Source organism: Trachinotus anak, unplaced genomic scaffold (genome assembly GCF_046630095.1).
Source record: "Trachinotus anak isolate AG129_WGS33_773 ecotype Australia unplaced genomic scaffold, CSIRO_AGI_Tana_v1 ptg000013l, whole genome shotgun sequence".
Taxonomy (NCBI): domain Eukaryota; kingdom Metazoa; phylum Chordata; class Actinopteri; order Carangiformes; family Carangidae; genus Trachinotus; species Trachinotus anak.
In genome coordinates this window covers 12163632-12184910 of record NW_027273864.1, presented here as the reverse complement: position 1 = coordinate 12184910, position 21279 = coordinate 12163632, and the positions used below count along the sequence as shown (strand labels likewise).

At 39.3% G+C, this 21279-nt stretch overlaps 1 protein-coding gene across 2 annotated transcripts in view; it reads right to left on the bottom strand.

Moving 5' to 3' along the window:
• cpne5b (copine Vb) overlaps positions 1 to 21279 on the bottom strand; it is a 124648-nt gene that overhangs the window by 29077 nt on the left and 74292 nt on the right. For both annotated transcript variants that reach the window (XM_071494901.1, XM_071494902.1), the window contains 3 exons: positions 17279 to 17342; positions 5837 to 5940; positions 4485 to 4589 (listed from right to left, as the gene is read on the bottom strand). In XM_071494901.1, coding sequence (XP_071351002.1) covers positions 4485 to 4589; positions 5837 to 5940; positions 17279 to 17342 — 273 coding nt within the window. The remainder of the gene's footprint in view (positions 1 to 4484; positions 4590 to 5836; positions 5941 to 17278; positions 17343 to 21279) is intronic.

Below are 21279 nucleotides of genomic sequence, written 5' to 3'. Positions count from 1 at the left end.
ACATCCAAATCTTATCTGTGATACCATGTAAACCAATATCCATACTGTAAAGGACTGTTTAGAAAAATACAGAGAGATGACTAAAGGGTCTGACATTTCAATTCATCACCATGGAAACAATCAAAGTCTTAAGTCATGTCTCATAGCGAATTTTATAATTTGTGTTCAGCACCCACAGACTTGATGTGATCATGGTGAGCATGTCACAAGACGTATGACGGGAGTCTTTGAGGGCTCAGTCTGCATGTCTGGAGGGCGGACATTTCGATTCAGCCCTTGACAAGAACTCTTTGGGTCCCACAGTGGACTAAAAGGACTAAAGAAAACAACAATCTTAGCAGTCTCTGTCTAATGCTGTGTTGACTTAAGGTCATTCAGTCAGAACTGGCAGACTCTTTCATGTCCTGCCCACCTTCCTAGGTAACCTTGTCTTTGTTTTTCATTATTGTGGTATTTCCTGTTTTATTTTTTTTTTTATCACTTACCTCTTCTCTTTTTTCAGATCTCCATTTCCTGTTATTGTGTATTTCCCACCACCCTGATTGGCTTGACCTGTGTCTCATTGTCCACCCCTTCCTAGTGTATTTAGTCTCTGTGCTTCCCTTCCTCTGTGCCAGTTTGTCTTCCTTAATGTCAAGCCCTCCTACATCTCTTCTAGTGTTAGTATTCCTGGTCTACTGTTCTTTGGTAGTTCACATTAACCTCACCTTTGACTAGTCTGTTTGTTTGCCTGCACCTCTGACTGCTTACTGACCATTATGCAAGGAAAGACACTGATTTTTTTTAACCTAGTAACAGGCCCCTGGGTCATACTATTGAGTCCTTTTCCTTTTGCTGTAACAGTTATTACAGACTCCAGTCAAGGTAAAAGTGGTTGAGCACTTCAACTGCAGCTGATCTTTAACAACTGAAAGGATGTGTTTCCTGTTTTGTTCTAAACTTTTGATAGCTGTAATGGAAATTGGTGTGAACTGAATCAGCAAATTTTTTATGGGCACCACATTAGTACTTTTAAAATCACTGGAAGCTTTCCTTCCCTTGATGGATGTAAACAGTAATTACATAGATCAGAAGCACTGACAGCCTTAAGAGCTGAGTTTGTTGCTTGAATACAGCTTGGATGATAACGTACCATCGTGAAGGCTGAAAAAATAATTTATTGGTGGGTCTGAAGAACTATATAATTAAAAAGACAGACAGACCTTCCCACTCTGACCTTCTAAAAATATGGACACAAAAACAAGCAAACACTGAGTTTATTCCTCACCCACGCGCCTGTTTATAGCACTGTCTTGCTGATATTTCAAGTCTTGCAGCATTTTAGGCTGTTTCAGCTCGTTGCTTGTCACATTTCATTATACTCTTCCTCCGCGCATGTGTGTGTGTGTGTGTCGGTGCATTTTAGCATGGCACAGGCACATTTTGGGAAGTGTGTTTGATGCCCAGCTCAGTCCTTTGTGTATGATTGGCTCTGACAGGGTAATGACCCCTTCTTGGGCTCATCTATGATTGGCTGGGTCACACAGTTTCACCTACTATTTCCCAAGTATCAAAACACTTCTTGAGGCAACCCCATCAATAGCTCCGTCCCTGTCTGTCTATCTGTTGGATTTATCTCAGTTTTCTCAACACACATCAGGTCCTCTCTATTCTTCCTAATTACTGTTTGACCTCACACAAACAAGATAGGATGAACACCTCTGAGAGAGAGAGAGAGAGAGAGAGGGATAAAGATGAAAAAGGGCAAGACAGAAAAAGATACACTATGCCACATTAAACATTTTCTCCAACAAAAATAATATGTCTGTCACTCCTTTTTCATCTTCCCTCAGCTCCTTCATGATTCAGCTTGTTTTCCCCAGCACTGTCTTTTAAATTAGAAGCAGGCATATAAACAGGGAGAAAAATGAATTTCTCTCCACTCTGACACAACATGTCTACATTAATCATGGGCCTGCTGAGAAAAGCAACCCATTATTATTTTGGATATTTAGGATGTAAACAAAGCATAATGAATTGATCAAATTACAATAGAGTAGTGAAAATATTTTTTAATTGTACATTCACAAATTCACTTATCATTTATCATGTCAATTTTAAAAGTATTTTTGTTTTTGCATCAAGTGAACATTTGCATTTGTGATTAGTTAAATCAAAATGTATTGTTTCTTTTTGAAACAATTGGTTCTCATTTGTAGCCTGACTGTTTTTTTGAAGTGTCAACTAGTCCGATTTTATCAGATATATCTTGTTATTTAACTAAGCTAATAGCTTCAGGAGTTGGTTGTAAATGCTCTTCTCTCTGGCTGACTTTTTAATGTTCCCAGCTGATTAAGTTGAAAACACAGTAAAAGCTGTCTTACATTTGGCCGATATGCTAACAGACTGAGGCTAAAGTGAGCAGGTCCCATGCAGGCAGAATATATATATATATATACTTGAAAGTCTAACTACATGTAGACTAACTACATGTAGTTAGTCTTAATTTTTTAAGGAAAATGTAAGATTAGACCCGTATACATTTAACACAACCCTGTTTGGCTGCCTGGTTTGCATAAGTGGACAAACACGACAATAGAAATGTATGCTTTTATATTTAACTTTTAACATTAAAGAGAAAAGGCTTTTAGAAGATTGTCTAAACATTGTGTTTGGTGAACATAACTGTCTTGGATATAAAGTTTGGCTAGTGTTGCTGGAGTAAATTACTCCATATCCAAAAAAGAGCTCCTAACGGTAGCCTACACTCTGACATAGGCTCGTAGCATTCAGCATCTACACAGTGGATGTGCTATGTGTGAACAGGGCTTATTCTAACATTTACATTTACATTAACCCATTTGGCAGATGCTTTTATCCAAAGTGACTTTCAAGTGAAGGATATTAGTAAAGCTACAGTGCAGTGGGAAACCTTTGAGTAAGTATTAGGTAATACATCTATTTAGTAAGTGCTGGGAGATTGCATAAGGAAGTGCATCAAAAAGTGCACAGTAAGTGCTAGTTGGACAAGATAAGGTTTTAGGAAAGGAGGTGCTCTCGGAGGAGATGAGTTTTCAAGAGATTCTTTAAAGTAGAGAGGGACGCTCCTGTTCTGATAGAACTTAGTAGCTCATTCCACCATGAAGGAACTACAGATGAGAACAGTCTGGACTGTGACTGCCCTGTGTGCAGGATGGCAATGCCAGACGACATTCCCTGGAGGAATGCAGTGGCCAAAAAGGAGCACAAGGCTGTATGATTAAGTCAGTCTGAAGGCAAACCTTAGTGGCTTGAGTTTGATTCAGGCGGCCACGGGTAGCCAGTGTATGTTGACGAGTAGTGGAGTGACATGTGACCCTTTTGGCCTGATTGAGGACCAGGCGGGCTGCCACGTTCTGGACCATCTGTAAGGGTTTCACTGAGCACAGAGGAAGACCTGCCAGAAGAGCATTGCAGTACTTGAGGCGAGAGATAACCATGGCCTGGATCAAGAGCTGGGTGGCTAACATATCCTCTAACTCCACAAAATAATGAATTACTTACTGGTCTTGGAAGTAATGGTCAGGTTGCTACCATAGGTAGTAAGCTAGTTAGCTAGTTAGCTGGTTTTTGCATTAGAGCAGACAAGCACATTCTTTAATCAATTTCTTACAGTTTTGCTCTAGTATTTTGTATTTTAGATTAAAAACTTGCTAAAAACAAGCCCACACCACTCTCCAAACTCTTTAAATGTTGTATGTTGCTCTTTCTTAGGGATGCAACTAACAGCTATTTTCATTATTTATTTAATCTGCTGATTATTTTTTCAGTTAATCAATTAAGCTCTTTATCTAGAAAATGTCAGAAAACAGGGGAAAAATACCTGTTATAATTTCCCACAGACCAAGGTGACACCTTCAGACATCTTGTTTTGTCAGAAGAACAGTTCAGCTATTTAGTTTACAAAAGCATTAACCCTAACCCTCTCCTCCTTGAGAAGATAGAAACAGCAAGCTCTACAACCCCATGCATCAAAATTTAAGTGCTATATTAGTACATTTATATCACTCAGGGATTTTCTCTAAAGACAATAGTGTTGATAACAGGAACGCCACGAGGAGGTCAGAGGAGATTAGAAGAGGCTCATTGTGCCTGACCTGTGCTAGACAACCAAAGATCAATACTGAGGATGTCCTAAGCACACATCTTTTTTGGAATAACGTGACAGTAGGACAATTTGGAGAATTGGCTCAACACAACTCCATGGTATTGATTTCTGTTGGTTAAACTGATTGGCACTCAGGTTGTAGTAATGGCTGTCATCAGTACGCCTTTTGTGAGTCAGAGAGATTCTGATTAGAGCCATGAAGACAATCAATAGATTGAGCCAACAGAAATCAATGAAGGTAGAGGATGTCTGTGGGGCCACCATAATTGACGATTCAAGGTGAATGTGTGTGTGTGTGTGTGTGTGTGTGTGTGTGTGTGTGTGATGAGGTAGAAATAGAGGGGACATTGCATTGTACCTGTCGTAGTCTCCGTTGCAGAGTGCTCGTACTGGGATGGTGAAAGGCTGCCACACTGGATTTAATGTGTTCTTCACCACCTCTGTTTTATGGCAGATAGTAAACCTAGAGGAGGAGGGGGGACATCAGACAAAAGAGGCTGAGAAATAAAATTAATGATTATTTGTAAATTATACAAACCGGGAAAGCGAGAGATAAATATGCAGATGAAGGCAGGAGCATGCAACTATGCCACTGAAGAGATGGAGACAACAGGAAAAACAATGTCAAATCCTACAGTGACAGGAGAAGTGCTTCAAACAGGGCTGTACCCAGCTTTGTTTGCCACCTGGCTTGTATCCCAGCTATATTGTGTTTTAGATCACAGAGAACAATTTAATATTTCAGTCCAGTTTTTTCTTCTCCCCTGACCACAAGTGTGACAATGATATGCAAATGGATTTCTGTGATATCTGAAATGTTTTGCAGAGCAGAGCCACATAAATTCCAACCAATCCCCCCCCCCCCCCCCCCCCCCCCAAATATCCCCTCGAAAAGCAACAATGCATATCACTTTTTTTACTCAAAGCCTTGGATTACTTGTGCTCCACTAAGTGCCTCAAGCCTTTAAAAACCCTGTGTGTCCTTTAGACACACAGCCCTCTAATTTGTACCCCACTCTGGCATCAAGAAGATACTTCTAGCACCTCTGCGGGGATCCATTTCCCATCCTGTTATGTATGAAAAAAATACTGAGAAAAGCTGCAAGACGACTAACAAAGCACTTGCTAAAGCATCCCTGGCTAGATTGGGCTGACGCTGACGCAACTGGAGAGCCCCTTGGGAGGCTGAACAGGAAAGCGTGAGGAGATGGGAGAGTGTTACGCATCCCTGTGTGAATTCCCTAAGAAACTGTTGTTGGAAAATGCAGATAATGTTGTTTTTTTTTCTCCTGCTTTTATGCTTTTTACATTAATTGCCCTTCTTGCCTATTTGCTCTCCTGGAGTATATATATATATATATATATATATATATATGTGTGTGTGTGTGTGTGTGTGTGTGTGTGTGTGTATGTGTGTATGTGTGTATATAATATGTCCTCTAATGTTCCATCTGCTTTTGTTGGTGACTTCCATTTCAATTTCTTATCATTATTGCAACCTTTATAAAAGTGCACTTTTTTTTCTACCATGGACCATAACTGCTTTGCTTTATTGCTTTATTAAAAGCAACTTTGGTGCTTTTAATAGCAGTCACTCCACTTTATCTCTACATCTCAGTGGATTATGTATGTCCCACAAAGTCTGCTTCCTCAAACACCTGCTGCTTCATTCAAAACACTTGGAATAAGAAAACTACATCAAGCACTCACGTTCCATCCTCGTTGCTTCTGTAGAAGACCATGAAAGGATCTGACTTGCCAAAGAAGTCCTTCTTGTCCAGCTTGTTGGCACAGAACTGCATAGTGGCACTATCCTGCAGGGATGTGTGGAGATGGAGGGAGAGGAGTTAGAGGTGGGTGTAGGAGGGGGAAGTGTATCACTTTTTCATAAATTGTATTATTTATGTGTTCTAATTCACTCTTCTTCCCCTACATCTTCTCTTTTATCTCCACAGCTTACAGTGGAACAGCAGATGGAGGCAGCTGCCTGTGATTCCCACAATAAGATTATGAATACTGCATGCTGGCAATGCCTCTTTTCATTTCAAAGACAGGAATACTGTAGGGTATGTTTGTACCTGTATCTCTGTGTGTGTGTGTGTGTGTGTGTGTGTTGACATACTGTTAATATCAGATACATGCACATTTTCTATATGATATTTTTTTGAATTATATTTACTTTAGACAACATATATATTAGAACACATCATTTAGTCCATTTAGACAAGCATGTTTCCACTTTGATCCACTCACAACAACTCCTGCAATAATAGCCACACTAGCAAACCTGGCAGTTACACATCAGAAAACCAAAAGTTTGGCCTGAGGCTCGTTCTAGAGGAATGGACATGTCACCAAAATTATCAAGTTTTATTTTCTGCACACAACTGTATATTTTTAGACTATTCACAACTTTCGTTACTCTATCTTGTACTTTGTCAATCTCAAATGTATAACCAACTGTACTTTGAGCATGTTAACATATTAGCATTTTATATGTTAAATTTCCATTAAGACCCTGTTATACTGAAAACCAAATCATTGAAGTAAACCTGCTGCAGAATAAGGTGTTGATTCACAGTGGGATTGGCAGCACTAGCAACTCTTTAATTCCCTGTCTGTCAATGTAAACATCAAAAGCAGGCAGAATATGAAATAATAATTAAATTACAAAGCATTATTAATGAATATGATTCAGTGGGCCTTATAAATGTTCTGTTCAGTTGGTTTCAGTGATGGGTGATTATTTCAGTCTCTTTTATGTCAACATGTCACATCAAAGCCACCATGCGTCACCACCTAACTGCTGGAGATGAGCACAATTAGTTTCAACAGGGGTGTAAAAATAGTAGGACTCAATGTTCTGTCCAGTACATCCTCACACACATGCAAGAACAGATAGTGTACATGCACACACTCCACACAAACACACACAAACCACAATAGAAAAGTACAGTTTTAAATATGAACCAAAGGCTTGCAGCAGTATTTCATGAATCATGTAATTGAAAATATCTATAACTATATCTATATAATATCTATATATATATTTTAGAAAAATGCATTTTACTAATCTGTATGAGGAAGTGGCTGTCTGTTGTTTCACTCGATGTTGTGCTGTGTGAATGTCACCCGCTCACATGCTCTCCATGAACTACTGGCAATCAGCCTATAATACACTCTGGCTTTATCTATAAACACATTGTCCACCAGTAGTTAGTGTGTGTGTGTGTGTGTGTGTGTGTGTGTGTGTGTGTGTGTGTGTGTGTGTGTGTGTGTGTGTGTGTGCGCGCGCGCGTGCGCGTGCATGCATGTTCAAGTATGCATCCATTGTAATCTTCAACCATAGAGCCATATCCACCCACCAGCAGTTCTGCTAACATTAGTGGCAGCTGCTTACCAAGTCTAAATCTAGCATGATGATCATCAAACTAACTTCTTCTGATACCTGTCACAACATCTGGGAAGCATCATATACTTTGAGCTTATTTCAGCCTCAGAGAAACATCCAACATGAAGAACAGTTTTTGCTTCAGGCTTTGTGTTTTTCTGATATGTTTTGAGGGCTGCTTTGCTTCTTGAATTAGCCAATTAGCCAATAATATGATGATGTACTATATATGTATATGTGGTATATATGAACCAAATGCGGTGCGAACAAAAGAACCTACAAGAGTACTTCATCAATTTAGCATTGCATTGCTCTAACACTGGAACACCCACGATGGATAATTTAAAACAACACTGATCAAAATTGATGCAGCGGAATTTTAGATTTTGGTCTTTTTTATTCCATACAATGTTCTTCCAAGTCAAAACACAATTCAACTGAGCACTGTTTGGGCAGAGATTTGAGTTTGTTAGGCTGGTAGTGGCAAATCCAAATCAACATTTAAGTTGTTGTGTCTTCAACCAAATATTTGGTAAATCAGTTTTTGGAACCTTAAGCATCTTTTTCAGTCTTTTCATACCAGTAGGACAGTAAAACATGACAATCATCTTGACTATTCATTCATTATATTTTCCTTTGAGAATAGTATGCCTTTTCTCTGTTCAGAAATTGTTTGTTACATGACCACATGAAGTCAGCTTTAAAAAAAACTGTCATATAATATCACATGGCTTCACAAAGCAAATGCAGTCACAAACAGCAGCTTCAATCTTCATATTTAATGACTAGAATTACATTGTGCTATTATCATTAGCTTGACAACAATTAATCAGTTAAAAACATTTTTCACGTTTATATACAGTGGACTGTCTTTAGAGGAATTTACTGTGTCTTTGAAGGTGACCTAAGGCTATTGTAGATATAAAAGATGAACTAACACACACCATAAAGAAGCCATAATATATACCTCAAATAAATCAAAGACCAGCAGCAGATGCTGGGAGATTAATTATCACTGCAACCCCCCCCCCACCCCCTCCCCCTTTCTAACAAATAAGCCTGATGGTGTGTTTTCTCCAACAGTTGTTTGTCATGAAATGTAGAGCTTTTACCAAACCCCAAATATAAATCACTTGTTTGCTGCTGAGGCTTGTACTACTTGTTTACTATCACCCCTCCCTGGTCTTGGCTCTCCCTGTGTGGTGGCAGTGCAGGGAAGGGACCTGACTTATCTCTGGCATATGGACTGTAGCTAATCTCTGGAACACAGTGGGTTCATTACAGTACATTCAGATGCTAAAACAGTAGATTGCTGTTGTTGTCAGAGCCCAAGGCCTTACACTGGGCAGCCACAGAGCCACTAATGATAGCTTAATAGCTTTTTAATGTTGCAGCTTGCACCTCGTGTCTGGTTGTGTGCCGAGTGGCAAATCAGCAGAAGAATGTGTGTGAGTTTGCAAGTGTGAAAGACTGTGCGTAAGAGTGAAAGCAGGAGTGTTTCTGTGCACATATGCTGATACCCATTTTAATTCCTGTATGCATCTTGCCACAGTGTTCTCTGTTTCTTTATCACACACAGCCAGGCAGTGTGCAGCACACACCTCCCCCCGACGAATCATGAAAGCATCCACTCCACTCCAGCTGCGAGAGGAACTTTATCTGTATTCCTGCCCTCACCCTGAGGACACATACACACCACTGCCATTTCCCACCCCCCATCTCCTACAAAAGATCAGACCTTACTCTTTCCCTTTCTCTTAAAAAAAATCCTGTCAGAAGCAGCTAAATGCTTATATCATCTGAACTGTGAAAATAGAAATATTTACTGTAGCAGCAGATTTCATTTAATCCCTGTCTCTTTCCGTCTGTTTTCTGTTTCAACAAGTGCCTGACTTCAACAAGTACTGACTGTGACAGTGCACTGTCTGTACATGAAAACAGCATTTAGTCTTCCAGTTTAGACTGCACCGGATTGCAGCACTTATAAAGTTTGAACAGCCATCGGCTCCAGTTTTTCACTCCCAAGGCTAAAGCACAACAGGGCTGAAAGATCACAACCTTCATCTGAAAACATGTGACCCCTCTGCCTCCTCCTGCATTCCTACCTGCATACATGCGTACAGAATGTGCAGACTACAATATAGGCACACACATACACACATGCACACCAATGCTTTTCTGGGATATTTTGGTGTCTTCTCAGAAATATGAAACACATGGGAAAATAAAGACAGACTTGTTGTGATTATTAAATATTAACTCAGCAGTAGACCTTGAATCCATGCCATACAAGTTCAGCAGTTACTGCTTGAAAGTTTGTCAGTGATTTCACAACAATGACAATAAATGGAGCTGACATCTACCACAGCAGATAAAATGTAAGCTCACTGGCAACATTTACAGTAAGTTTGTGAGGTCCTCAGGGAGTGCTGTGCATTCATCTGCAGCTGCAGCCTGACAGTTTCTGTTTTTCTTGGCTGTATTAACCAAAATGTCAGGTTGACCATGTCATGTTAACCCAAGCACATTTATTCTTATTGCAAAAAGGTTTTAGGTTGATCAGTTAAACTACCAGGAGGAGAATGACAAAGCATACTGTTTTGTTTTATATCAAGATAATAAAAATGAGACCATAAAACTGCGACCATTCTGTGACTCGCTAATCAAGTTGCTCATGGTATTGAACAGGCAACATTTGGCAACACTGCCACTCTGAGTCCGGAGGTGGAAGTATGCACCAGGAAATCTCTGTGGAGCTAACAGGCACATAAAAGCATTTATGATGATGGAATGTGTTGAGGATATTAAATATGCATCTGCTCCTGCCTCATTAGGCTTCTGTGGCACGCATACACTCTGTTGCAAAGGTCTGTGATCAACAGCCATTTGCTAATATGGAGAGAATCAGAGTATCAATATTTAAAGAGGGGGGCCAGGCTAGGTAGAGACACATTCACACCCTCAGGGGAGTAATGAAGGAGTGTTTGTGACAGGAGAGAAGAGCTGTCTGTCTGTGTGTGTGTGTGTGTGTGTGTGTGTATACGTGTTTCTGTTACCTCTGTTACCCACTTGGTCCTCATGGGGACCGAAGTCAAGCCATAATGAGGCACGTAATTTCTGAGGTCTTGGTTAAGATTGGGTGTAAGGTGTGAATTGAAGCTAGGTTAAAACCAGTAACCTGTTTTAATATTGCAGTGGTGTATGTCCATGGCCTTCTTTGAAAGAGTTCATTCTGAACCATCAAAAATGTGATTTAAAACTAACTTTGTAGTTTCAATTATTTTCCATTATTAGCTCTACTAATATGGTCATCGCCTTCAGGGAAACCTCTCACTCAACCTCGACAACTATAATTAAGGGGCCTGCAAGACTCTGTCTGTGTGTAGACTGAATACTTTTAATGTGGATGAGACCCTGATGGATTTACTCTATAAAAAGTCTATTTTGACCTTTAGTTTGTTTTTTTGGTGTGGGCACCTTAAAAACCAAAAATCAACTGTCTAACAATGTTAAAGTATCTTGCAAAAAAAAAAACTGGCATACAGCATCTTTCTTTAGCAGATATCTATAATAGACAGGTTCTGAGGAAGGTACTGTTGATCTTGGCCTGCTCTGACCACCCTCTCTCCCTTTTGGTTGGAGATTCAGGTTTCCCAGTAATAGGTTTAAATATTATTTTGTTCCAATTGAAATAAATTAATATAATCTGCACTAAACATTAACTGCCATGCTCAGCAGCTTTTTGTTGTGGCTGCCATTTTAACTGTTTTGTACCATTGACAAACAGATGCATCTTTTTTTGTTTGTTCTGACTGCCTTGGTTGATGTCCACTGTCCTCTAGTGTGTTGTATTTGTGTATCCTCAATCAGTCACAACATTAAAACCAGTTACCTATTTTGATATTGTAGCCGATCGGTGCATACTGGTCGTCAGGGAACATCTCCACTGGCTGTTTGTGGCCAAACATATAGATTGCAAAACAGTCAAAATATCAAATTTGAGCAAATAAAGTGAAATGAAAATCCTCATGGGGTTGTAGCAGCTTGTTCGTGTGGTGGAGCTTTATCTTGAAGTGTGAGGGAACACAGAGAGACGCTTCAGGCAAAAGCATGCTGCTCTGCTCCCACTCTGCACCGCTCACATATCCTGTTGCAAATATGTTAGAAATAAAATTTATATATACATCAAGCTTAAATTGCTTTGCTGCAAGTGGACTGGGATCCTGGCCCTTAGGATTCAGTAATAAAGTATAGTAGTGAGGGCAAGAGCAGGCAGTCAGTATTGTCAATGACATTTCATATACAATATGAAAGCATTAGAGGCTAGTATAATTAGGTTGAATTATATGCATCCAGATGATCCAGTATCTAGTTTGCATTTTGCGCTATGAAAAACAACATAATTATTAGTTCCCACTACGTATGATGAAGTGTTTTTTTAACTTTTTTTTTTATTTCTAATTATTCAAAAAGCATTTAATACATTTAATGGTTCTATAAACGAGATCTCAAACAATAATCTAGCAGCAAACAACCATTTTCTATGTAAAGCTATGATGTAGTCATGGCATCCTGACCAGAAAGCTAAATCACATCCCCTCTTGTGTGTGTTGTAATCTGAGTTTCTCTGTTCTTGTTTTGGTGGTCAATCTTGTAGCACGTGCATGGTGGTGCACGTACCTGTGCATATTAGTTCATGTGAGTCCCTGATTTTAAACTGTTGGCCCTCCCCACCTTTATGAACACAAAGGAACTGCCCACAGGTGGGAACGCACAGTGCAGTATTTCCAGAATTTCCTCCACTGAGGAAACCAAATTTTCTTCTAAAACGGCCTCAGATAAAGAAAGAGATTAGACTAGAGCACAGGCATACTGGCATGGGGACTACTGGGTGAAATTCGGTGGCCCATCAAAACATAAATATTTTAGTTTTTACCAACTCCATTAGTGTCCTTACTGGCTCCATCAGTGTTATTCCTGCCACCACAGTGCCAGTGGATCCAAGGGTGAATTTCTGTCCCAGTCTGATAATGGAGCTGAAGGGCTCCAGCTTGACTCAGAAATGGCCTTTTATTCCCCTCAGTGTGTAAATAATGATGCTACATAATGTTACATTTGTTTTCATTAGTGACCATTTACAGAGGTCATGATGTGTTGAGTTGTGCTTCTTGTTGCGTGTTTAGCGTCTGCTTTTACTGGGCTTTCTAACACTTTGCTGACTGAGAACATGAAGGAATGGGGGGCTGTGGCTGAATGGAGGCAGGAGGTATGACAGACGAAGCATTTTTTTGGTCTGAGATGCTGGTGGACATGTAGCGGCAGTGATGATCGTTCACATAACTTTTAATTAGTTTTAGTTCACATCTTTTTAATAATATTTAATAACATTTGTTAACATTTGATCAATTAAAAGAATCCAAGGAAAGTTCATGAATCTTATTTTCAGTGGATTTTTCCTTTTGTGACATTGGGAGGGAGTGGCCTTCATTTGTCAGAAATCCTGCACGATCAGGAATTAAAACCACTGCCACTGAACTCTGTTATGAAGGCTGGTTAAGACTGAAGCCCCCTCCAAAAATGGCATGGAGCTGTAGCCACCCGTGCAAATTGGTTGCTTCGGGTGTATCAATAGTGTTTTTAAGTGGGAGTTAATCAAATTTGTGAAACCTAATATTTTGATAGTCATGGTGTTTAGATAGCTGAAAAAAAACTTCTAATAACCAGCACTTGAAGTTGGCAAAATATTGCAATATTCTTAAATTGATGACTTTACTGCATGCCTCATAAACTTGAGAGAACAATCTTTTCCTAATTTGCTCTGTTCTTCAAGCCCTTGTGGTATTTTGTCCATATGGTTTACATTTATCAAAGTCAATCTGTTGTGGAAATCAATTAATTCAAAATGATCAGAACTGCTCTCTCCTACCCTACATTTGGTTGTTGAATCTGTTGTACCCTTTGGGCATTAAAATAATAACATAAATGCTTAAAATAGAGTCAGTCAGTGTGGCAGGTAGAGGGCAGAGTCATACACAATGGGACATTTGCTGCAATATTCATAGAAAATGTGTGTGAAAGCTGGTAGCTGTTATGATAATCACTGCTGTTATAAAAAGTGCCTTCCTCTTTGAATAGACTGGTTCTGAAGGCAGTCAGAGATGAGATGATGCTGAAGAGTTAAGCTGTTTGTATGCTTCTTTAAAACTGCCGGTTGGATGGTCGAATAGCTTCAGAAACCCCTTCATCTTTCCGACGTCGGGTCAGGGGGCGTTGTGTCTGACCGTTTCTGTAACTTTCTGAAAGTGACAGTCCAACCTTTACACTCACTTCACACCTGACTGGCCAGCTGTGTGGAGGTGAGAGAGGAACCAGGGCTTAAACCTCCTTGCTCTCATTCTTGATTTCTTTTCATGTGAGAAACTGAGTTCAACACCATGAGTCCCTTTCAGGGGAGAAAATGTGCGCTGTTATCCAAATATGTAAACAATGATGCATCTGCCAGGCTAGCTGTTTCCTCCTCCTTCCAGTCTTTATGCTAAGCTAAGCTAACCTAGCTTCATATTGTACACAAACATGAGAGTAGTACAGAAAATCTCAACAAAAAATGCAAATTTACAGAATGTAAAACTGCTCCTTTCATAGGCACCAAAATTGAAATTCATTCATTTGACTTTTCCAAATCCATAGCAAGAAGTCATGTAGGCTGTGGTTTTTGCAGAAGGTTTATATTGGGCGTGGAGGTGAGACATCCAACTGTTCAGAGCACCCACCAGCAGAGACATAAATGCCTATGGTTTTTGGCCAGGGATTTTGGCTTACACCATATAGCTGACTTGCACTTCTTCAGTGTGCGTGGTCAGCTTGGGCTGTTTAAGTTTCTTGTTCCAGTGGAGCTCATGGGCTCAGTAATGTTCTGCTACTTATTTGATGGTATCTGCTGTCAAACATTTTGCTACCTCAGTTTATTATCTTTAGCTCCTCCTCCTTTGATCACCATTCTAATGATGTTCAACTTCAGAAATTAGACCAATAAAAAGATATATGTGTACAATAAAAGTCTCTCTTTTAAGACTTATTTACAGTTTTATATTAATGTTTCAAGATTAAACAACTCAGGTCAATAAAATCTAGATATGCAAATTAAGATATTAATTAACAGACAACTGTGTTGACGTTTTTACTGTATCTCTCAGTTCCCACATTTGCTCCCATGAGACTTTTAGTACATTATTAGGAGTGTTCAACTTTTTTGTCATGTTTATAATGTTTTCAATACTGCTATACCTCCTGGAAGAACTTAAAAAAGGGTTGTTTTTGATACATTCCCCTTTAGAACTGGTAGACCACTGCAGTAGTTTAGGCAAAAATAGAGAAATACAAACTGCACACCACACACTTTCTGCCCTGTCTGCATCATAAAATTGGGCAAAAAAGCAAACACCAGAGTTGGTCAGTGCTGCAGTGTAGCCTTGACTGGAAACTGTGTGTAAAACTGATGAGGTTCAATCGTGACTTTGTAAAAATAAAACCAAAAAAAAAAAAAAACTCTCACTCCACATACACACTTTTCTTGAGACTACAGCAGGAATGGAAACTGATGAATATTATCAGTTCATGAATGCTAAATGTGTGTTAACCTCTTGGCCAGACCCTCCGGCATGGCCATCATCAAAAACTCATGTTGTGCAGACAAGCATTTTGCAAAAAACCCAGACTTTATTTTAGATTCTTTGTCAAGATCTCATGGTTTCCAAGGATACCAAATGTGTCAGGGAAATGTGTAAAATTATGCAGAAAGGAATCTTGGATTTGAATATTTTACACAAAATGAAGATCATATAGCCTCAGCAAAGTGTTGAAACAAAAGAAAACACAGAGTATGTTTTTGTCATTAAGTCTGGCTATAAATGATTTGTGTTGCTTTAAAGCTTGAGAAGTGGAGGGTAAAATTAAGAGTTTTAAGAGCTGGTTAATTATATATTTATGAAATCCTTTGATTGTGCAATAGACTATAATAATAGTCACTAAAAACATTTGCAGAGTGCCAAATGCATCCATCTCTGTGATGGTCTGAGCAAGAAATTATAATTTAAAGAACAGTCACCACTCAGACATGGTGAAGAAGAAGGTAAGCGAGTGTGGCTGGGTCTACTTCAACAGCTAAATGTTTCCTGACTTTAACAGGATTCTTATAGACAAGGAGTGATACAGTTAGCACCTGATGAATGTGTTCACTCAATTTAAGCTCTGTTTTTGGTGCTCACCAACTCTCCAGAGAAATATCTAGCTCTTTAGCTGCTAGTTTCTGTCTGTTGTTTGCTGCTGGGTGGGTGGTGTACGATGGGTTTTATATCATTTTTGGTGAAAGCAGCTGCCAGTTGCAACCACAAACAACAGAGAGCAGTTCAAAGAGAGTGAACACACTATAGTTAACACTGAGCTGAAAAAAAATCTCTGTGGGTTTGTCACTAAGAGCAACCCCCTTCAAGATACAAGCAGTCATATCCATAACAGATATAAAAATATTGATTATAGCCACTTTAGCTGATAACAACAACAGTCTGTGTCTCCATTACTGCTGTGCCATCCAACTCATTTCAAATTCCAGTCTGTGCTGGTGACATCAAATGTAACAAAGCATTTTGCAGCTTGAGCCAGGCTTTCCATGTTAATGTGGGTGTGTTTGTATGTATGAGGATAAAGACAATCGTGGACAAGTGCATGAAAGAGGAAGTGAGTGTGCCTGTCTGTGTGTGTAAATATGCTGTATACTTATAATTGTGTGTGAATGTGTATCCTTGTTTGTGTGCATGCTTGAGTATGTGTGTGTGTGTGTGTGTGTGTGTGTGTCCCGCAGTCTGCAGGGGACAAGGTCAGACGGGGCTGTGTTTTAATTAACCAGCACTCGGTCCCACACTATCATCAGCCAAGCTGTTTTTATGGCTGGTACACGCCGGGCATGAAATAATCCTCTATTGATTCACTTCACTGTCTTTGTATCTGCTGCTATCTGTCTGGCTCATTCTCTCTCTCTCTTCTACACACACTCACATCATTGGTCATTCGCTCTTTCATTTCCATTGTGCCATTTTTTCCTTTTTCTTATACTCCTTCTATCTCTCTCTTTCTCTCTGTGTGTGTGTCTCTCTCTCTCTATGCCATTTGCTCTTTTGCACTCTCTTGCTTTTCAATATCCTGTTCTAATCTCCGTGCTGGGAGTCCAGTGAAGCATCCAACACTTTACGCCATAGTGCTGGTTGAGGGGACTGTCAGCACTCACCCCATAATGTTGCTGGGCCATTTCATTAGACTGCAAGCCACTCCACAAAGTGACAGCAGCTGCTCTGTCTTTTATATTCTGAGAGGTGTGTGTGCATGATAGATAGATAGATAGATAGATAGATAGATAGATAGATAGATAGATAGATAGATAGATAGATAGATAGATAGATAGATAGATGTAAGAATTAATAGAAGTGATAGACAATGAAAATGTCGCAATGTTTTAAAAGGGCAGATGAAAAAAACTCAAGACTTTTTCAGCTCTTTGTTTGTTCAGGGATCTTTTTTTCAAAATTGACAAAATGAAGTCAACAGAAGTTCCCTTTGTTTGTGGATGCTCGCCTACTCTTCATTTGCCCCTTTGAGCTTCCATCCTGCTCAAACCACTTCTTGTACGAATTCTGTTAGACCAGGCTTTGCTGACAGCTGTTGTCCTACTAATGTGTGTTTGGCAGGGGAGATTATTATGGCTTACTCACCCGACAATTGCTCAGCTCCTCTGCAGACAGGATGATAGTACCACATTTCTTCCCTGGGATCCCTCTGTGGAGGAAAGAGAGACAACAACACAAGCTTAACAGAAATGAAGGTTATAAAAACACATATTCTGTTGTTCAGTCTTGGTTCTTCGCTGATCAATCACTGAGATTTAAGGAATATTCATTTTCTAACTAAATTAGTCCTCCTGATTATACTCAGCAACAAGAAGCCCTTTTAATGTAGCTCACATTCTTGATGTTTACAGAAATTCTCAACCAATTCTTTTCATTTTAATGGAATGTGATTTTAAAAATGTAATATTGAACAATCCAACTGTATGAGTCAGTTTAAGAGTGTGTTACAACTGCAGGTGAACTGTTTTGAATAATTTTCTCTTTTAATATTTTAAGAAGCAACTGATCGAATTTCTTTCTTGACTCCTGTTTTTTGGTGATCATGCATTTCCTGCAAATCCAATAAACTTTGAGTCTTTGGGGAATCAAGAAAAGAAAGGCAGTATCTACTACATCTTAAAATACTTTTCGTCTGCCTTGCAGTATTATCATCTAACACACATTGAGGGTTATGTGCTTATCCACTGCTGTGGATAAAAGTTAGTGCTGGTGATAAAAATCTCAACAAGTATTTGGGATAGTTAAACAGGCCAAAAGATTGGTAAGAACTATCTGTGCCAGATGCACAGCTGTGTTAAAACTTATTACTTTGATGTTACTGATTAATGATGATTGTTATTGATGAATGTGTCTGAATAATTCAATAAGGGATGGGTTGTGTAAATGGCCAGACATGAAAATAAAATTATTCATTCCAATTTTTATCCATTTTGATCAAATCACTTAGGTCAAATCTCATTTTTAAAAGAAAAAAGTGATGGCAAGAAAAGTGCATAGAAAACTCAACCCCTTGTCTTGCACCCAAATGCAGAGGGGAATAGCCCATGGCCCTGTTTCTGTTTTTACATTCTTTATCACATTCTTTACTATTTCCAATTCAAGTTATTCATTCTCCGATTTGGAGAATCAAGTCATCAACAGCTTCATCATCACCATCAACATTCATTACTACAACTCTATAGTTGTAACAAATCAGTCTTCTTGTGTCCCCAGAAAATGTATTGCCTTCCATTAATCCACTTGTGTGTATCTCAGGCCATTAACGGTCTCACCTGAGGACTGTGAAGTCAACTGAATATTTGCCTGCTAATATTATCTTTACAATGTGGTATTCCCACCCTCCCTAATCATTTTTACCATGCTTGAGATTTTTTACTCCTAGTCCAAGGGCAGAGTTTCATAACTGGGAATTCAGAGACACATTAAATTTATTTTTCAACTATTCTTCACTACAGTAAAATAGGATGTGCATTGTGGAAGTTATCATAAAACCTGAGGGAAATCAGCAGAGAGTATGCATGTATGGCTTGTCTAATCAAGTGCAGCCCCTCTGGCTGGTTTTATTGAACTGCCTCTTAACATATCTCATCAACAGCATCAAAATGAGATACATCCTATTAACTTTCTTTGTGAAAGCAGTCCTGTCTCCAAGAAACATGTAGAAACTCAGTGCCATCCAGATCTATCCATCCATCCAATGTCTACATTCTTGGACTGTATAATTTTCCACAAATGTTTGATGGGCTTGACATCATGGACTGGAGGTTTTGCACACAACATGCTAAGGTCAAAAGACTGGATAAAGTGCTCTCCCGCTGTGTGTGTAAGTGCTTTCTGCTTTTTGTGCAGAGGGTGTGTATTTTAAGAGGTGGGTGAGGACCTTTGATCCACACACTAAAAGACTATGATCGATCTTCAGGTGGGGAAACCATCCTAGATGCAGAAAACTGTGAGGGTGTTTTTTATCACCTAAAATCATATGCACACTCACACACACACATACTCAAAAGACACTTGGCACCCTATCAGCCACTGGCTCAAAAATGCAGCTTTCAAAAGACAAATGACTCCATATCTACATTCGTCTCTGCTCATTCCTTCCTTCACTTCCTGCAACTGAATCAATTCCCTCTCAGATCAGCCCAGAAATAGCCTGTTATCTTAAGACCACTGAAAAGCTAAAATCAACAGACAAGAGTTTGGGTTATGCAAATGAACCTTTGCTGTGCTGACAAGCTGTTGCTATAAAGTAACTGCAGAATAAAGCAGTTATAGTCACAATAAACAGCAATGTACAGTCTGGAACAGGCTTTTATCAACATACCAGTGTTTTCTGCTCATTAGTTGCCTGAAAAACACTTAACATGGTTTCACAAGTGAAGAACAAGTGAAGAACATGTTTCATATTGTATTTTTGAATATCTAAATTTTTTCAGCTTTTTAGCTTTACTTTATAAAATAAGTATGCATCTCTTTTTTCTGTTTGAAATGGATAAAGTTATTTTATTGTAGACCTGTGTGTAGAACATTGATTTGCTCAGCCCCTCCTTACCCTGCTCTCACTCTCTTTCACACTAACTCAGTGACAACAGACCTGTCTGTGATAGTCAAGCAGCAACCTCCAGGCTGAAAAATGAAGCCAACATGGAAGTGCCAAAAAACTGTAGTTTCTCAAATGGACACTTGCTGCTGCTTGCAGTTAGCTGTCTGCTAGACGTCACCTCAGCTAATTCAAGTCACCAAACGTGACCTCTCGGCCATGGGTGTGGTGTTGGAGTATATGTCCATTTTTATAAACAGTCCATGGTCAGGGTTGGACTGGCCGCTGGGTGTAATCCTGCTGCACTGATGGGCCCATGGACCTTCGAAAAATCTATAAAGTTTTTACCAGCTCTGTCTGTGTGCCTTGGTGGGGATGAGAGCAAGCTGTATGTGTATGCTGGGACTGTGCTCAGTGGCCAGTCACAATGTGTTATTTGTTTGACACAACATTAAGCAGTGGTTCAGTAATTTATCTGTACTTGGCAATCAAAATATTTGCCATGGATCACCTTAAATATGGTTATTTAACAATTAATGTAAAAAAGATACTGTTCATGTTAGCAGCAGCCTCCAAGATCCAAGGTTGTAAACAACCATACTTTGTAAATATAATAATAATTAGTCTTTTCCTGGATAACTCCCAAAAAGGAAAACAAATCAGTTGGTGTTAAACTGCAACCTCTCTCCTGTTGGATTTTATTCCTCTCATACACCTGTACATGCCAAGAATCCCACCCATCTTGTTTGAGAAAACATTGGGAGAAGGAGATGAAAATTAGTTGTTAAGACCTCATTTTCACCTAGCTATTGGTTTGCAACAGCAAAAAACAAAAAACAAAAAAAGGAACAAATAAAGAAAGAAAGACTCTGACTGATACTTGATTTATAATTTGTCTCAGCCTCAGGTGGGAGGCCTCTGGTGGGCGCCACACAAAATATTGCTCCCACATATTACTGAAAACCTGAAACGGTAATCTGATAAATGTGTCACGCTGGCAGTAAGTTTTGTTCTTTGAACTGCACCTGGGCAAATTAGAAAGCTTTTCTTTCAATAACTTAGGACACCTCAAAAAAAAGAATTTCTTTTTTGTCCTTTTATTAGAAACACTGAGGAGTCAAAGCAGTGGTGCATGCATAATATAACCCACCCATTAACACAAAGCTTCAAAGACCCACAGGGTACACACGGGAGTGTTTTTGAACCTCTGATATTAAACAAAGGAGAGCTGTATATTGTGCACGCACACACACATACACACACATACATACACCAAGAGACAGAGACATATTATTGCCCATAGGAACATGTAAACCTAGAAATTACTTGCACAAAATCACGTAAAGCAAGTTAAAGACATACTCACATACACACAGACATATGACCACACATACACACACACACACACACACACACACACACACACACACACACACACACACACACACACACACACCATTTTTATTCACAGCGGTGAGAATCTGTAATTACAGAAATCTTCAGGGAGTCAAACACTAAAGCAACTAACAAACTTGCTGTGAGTAAG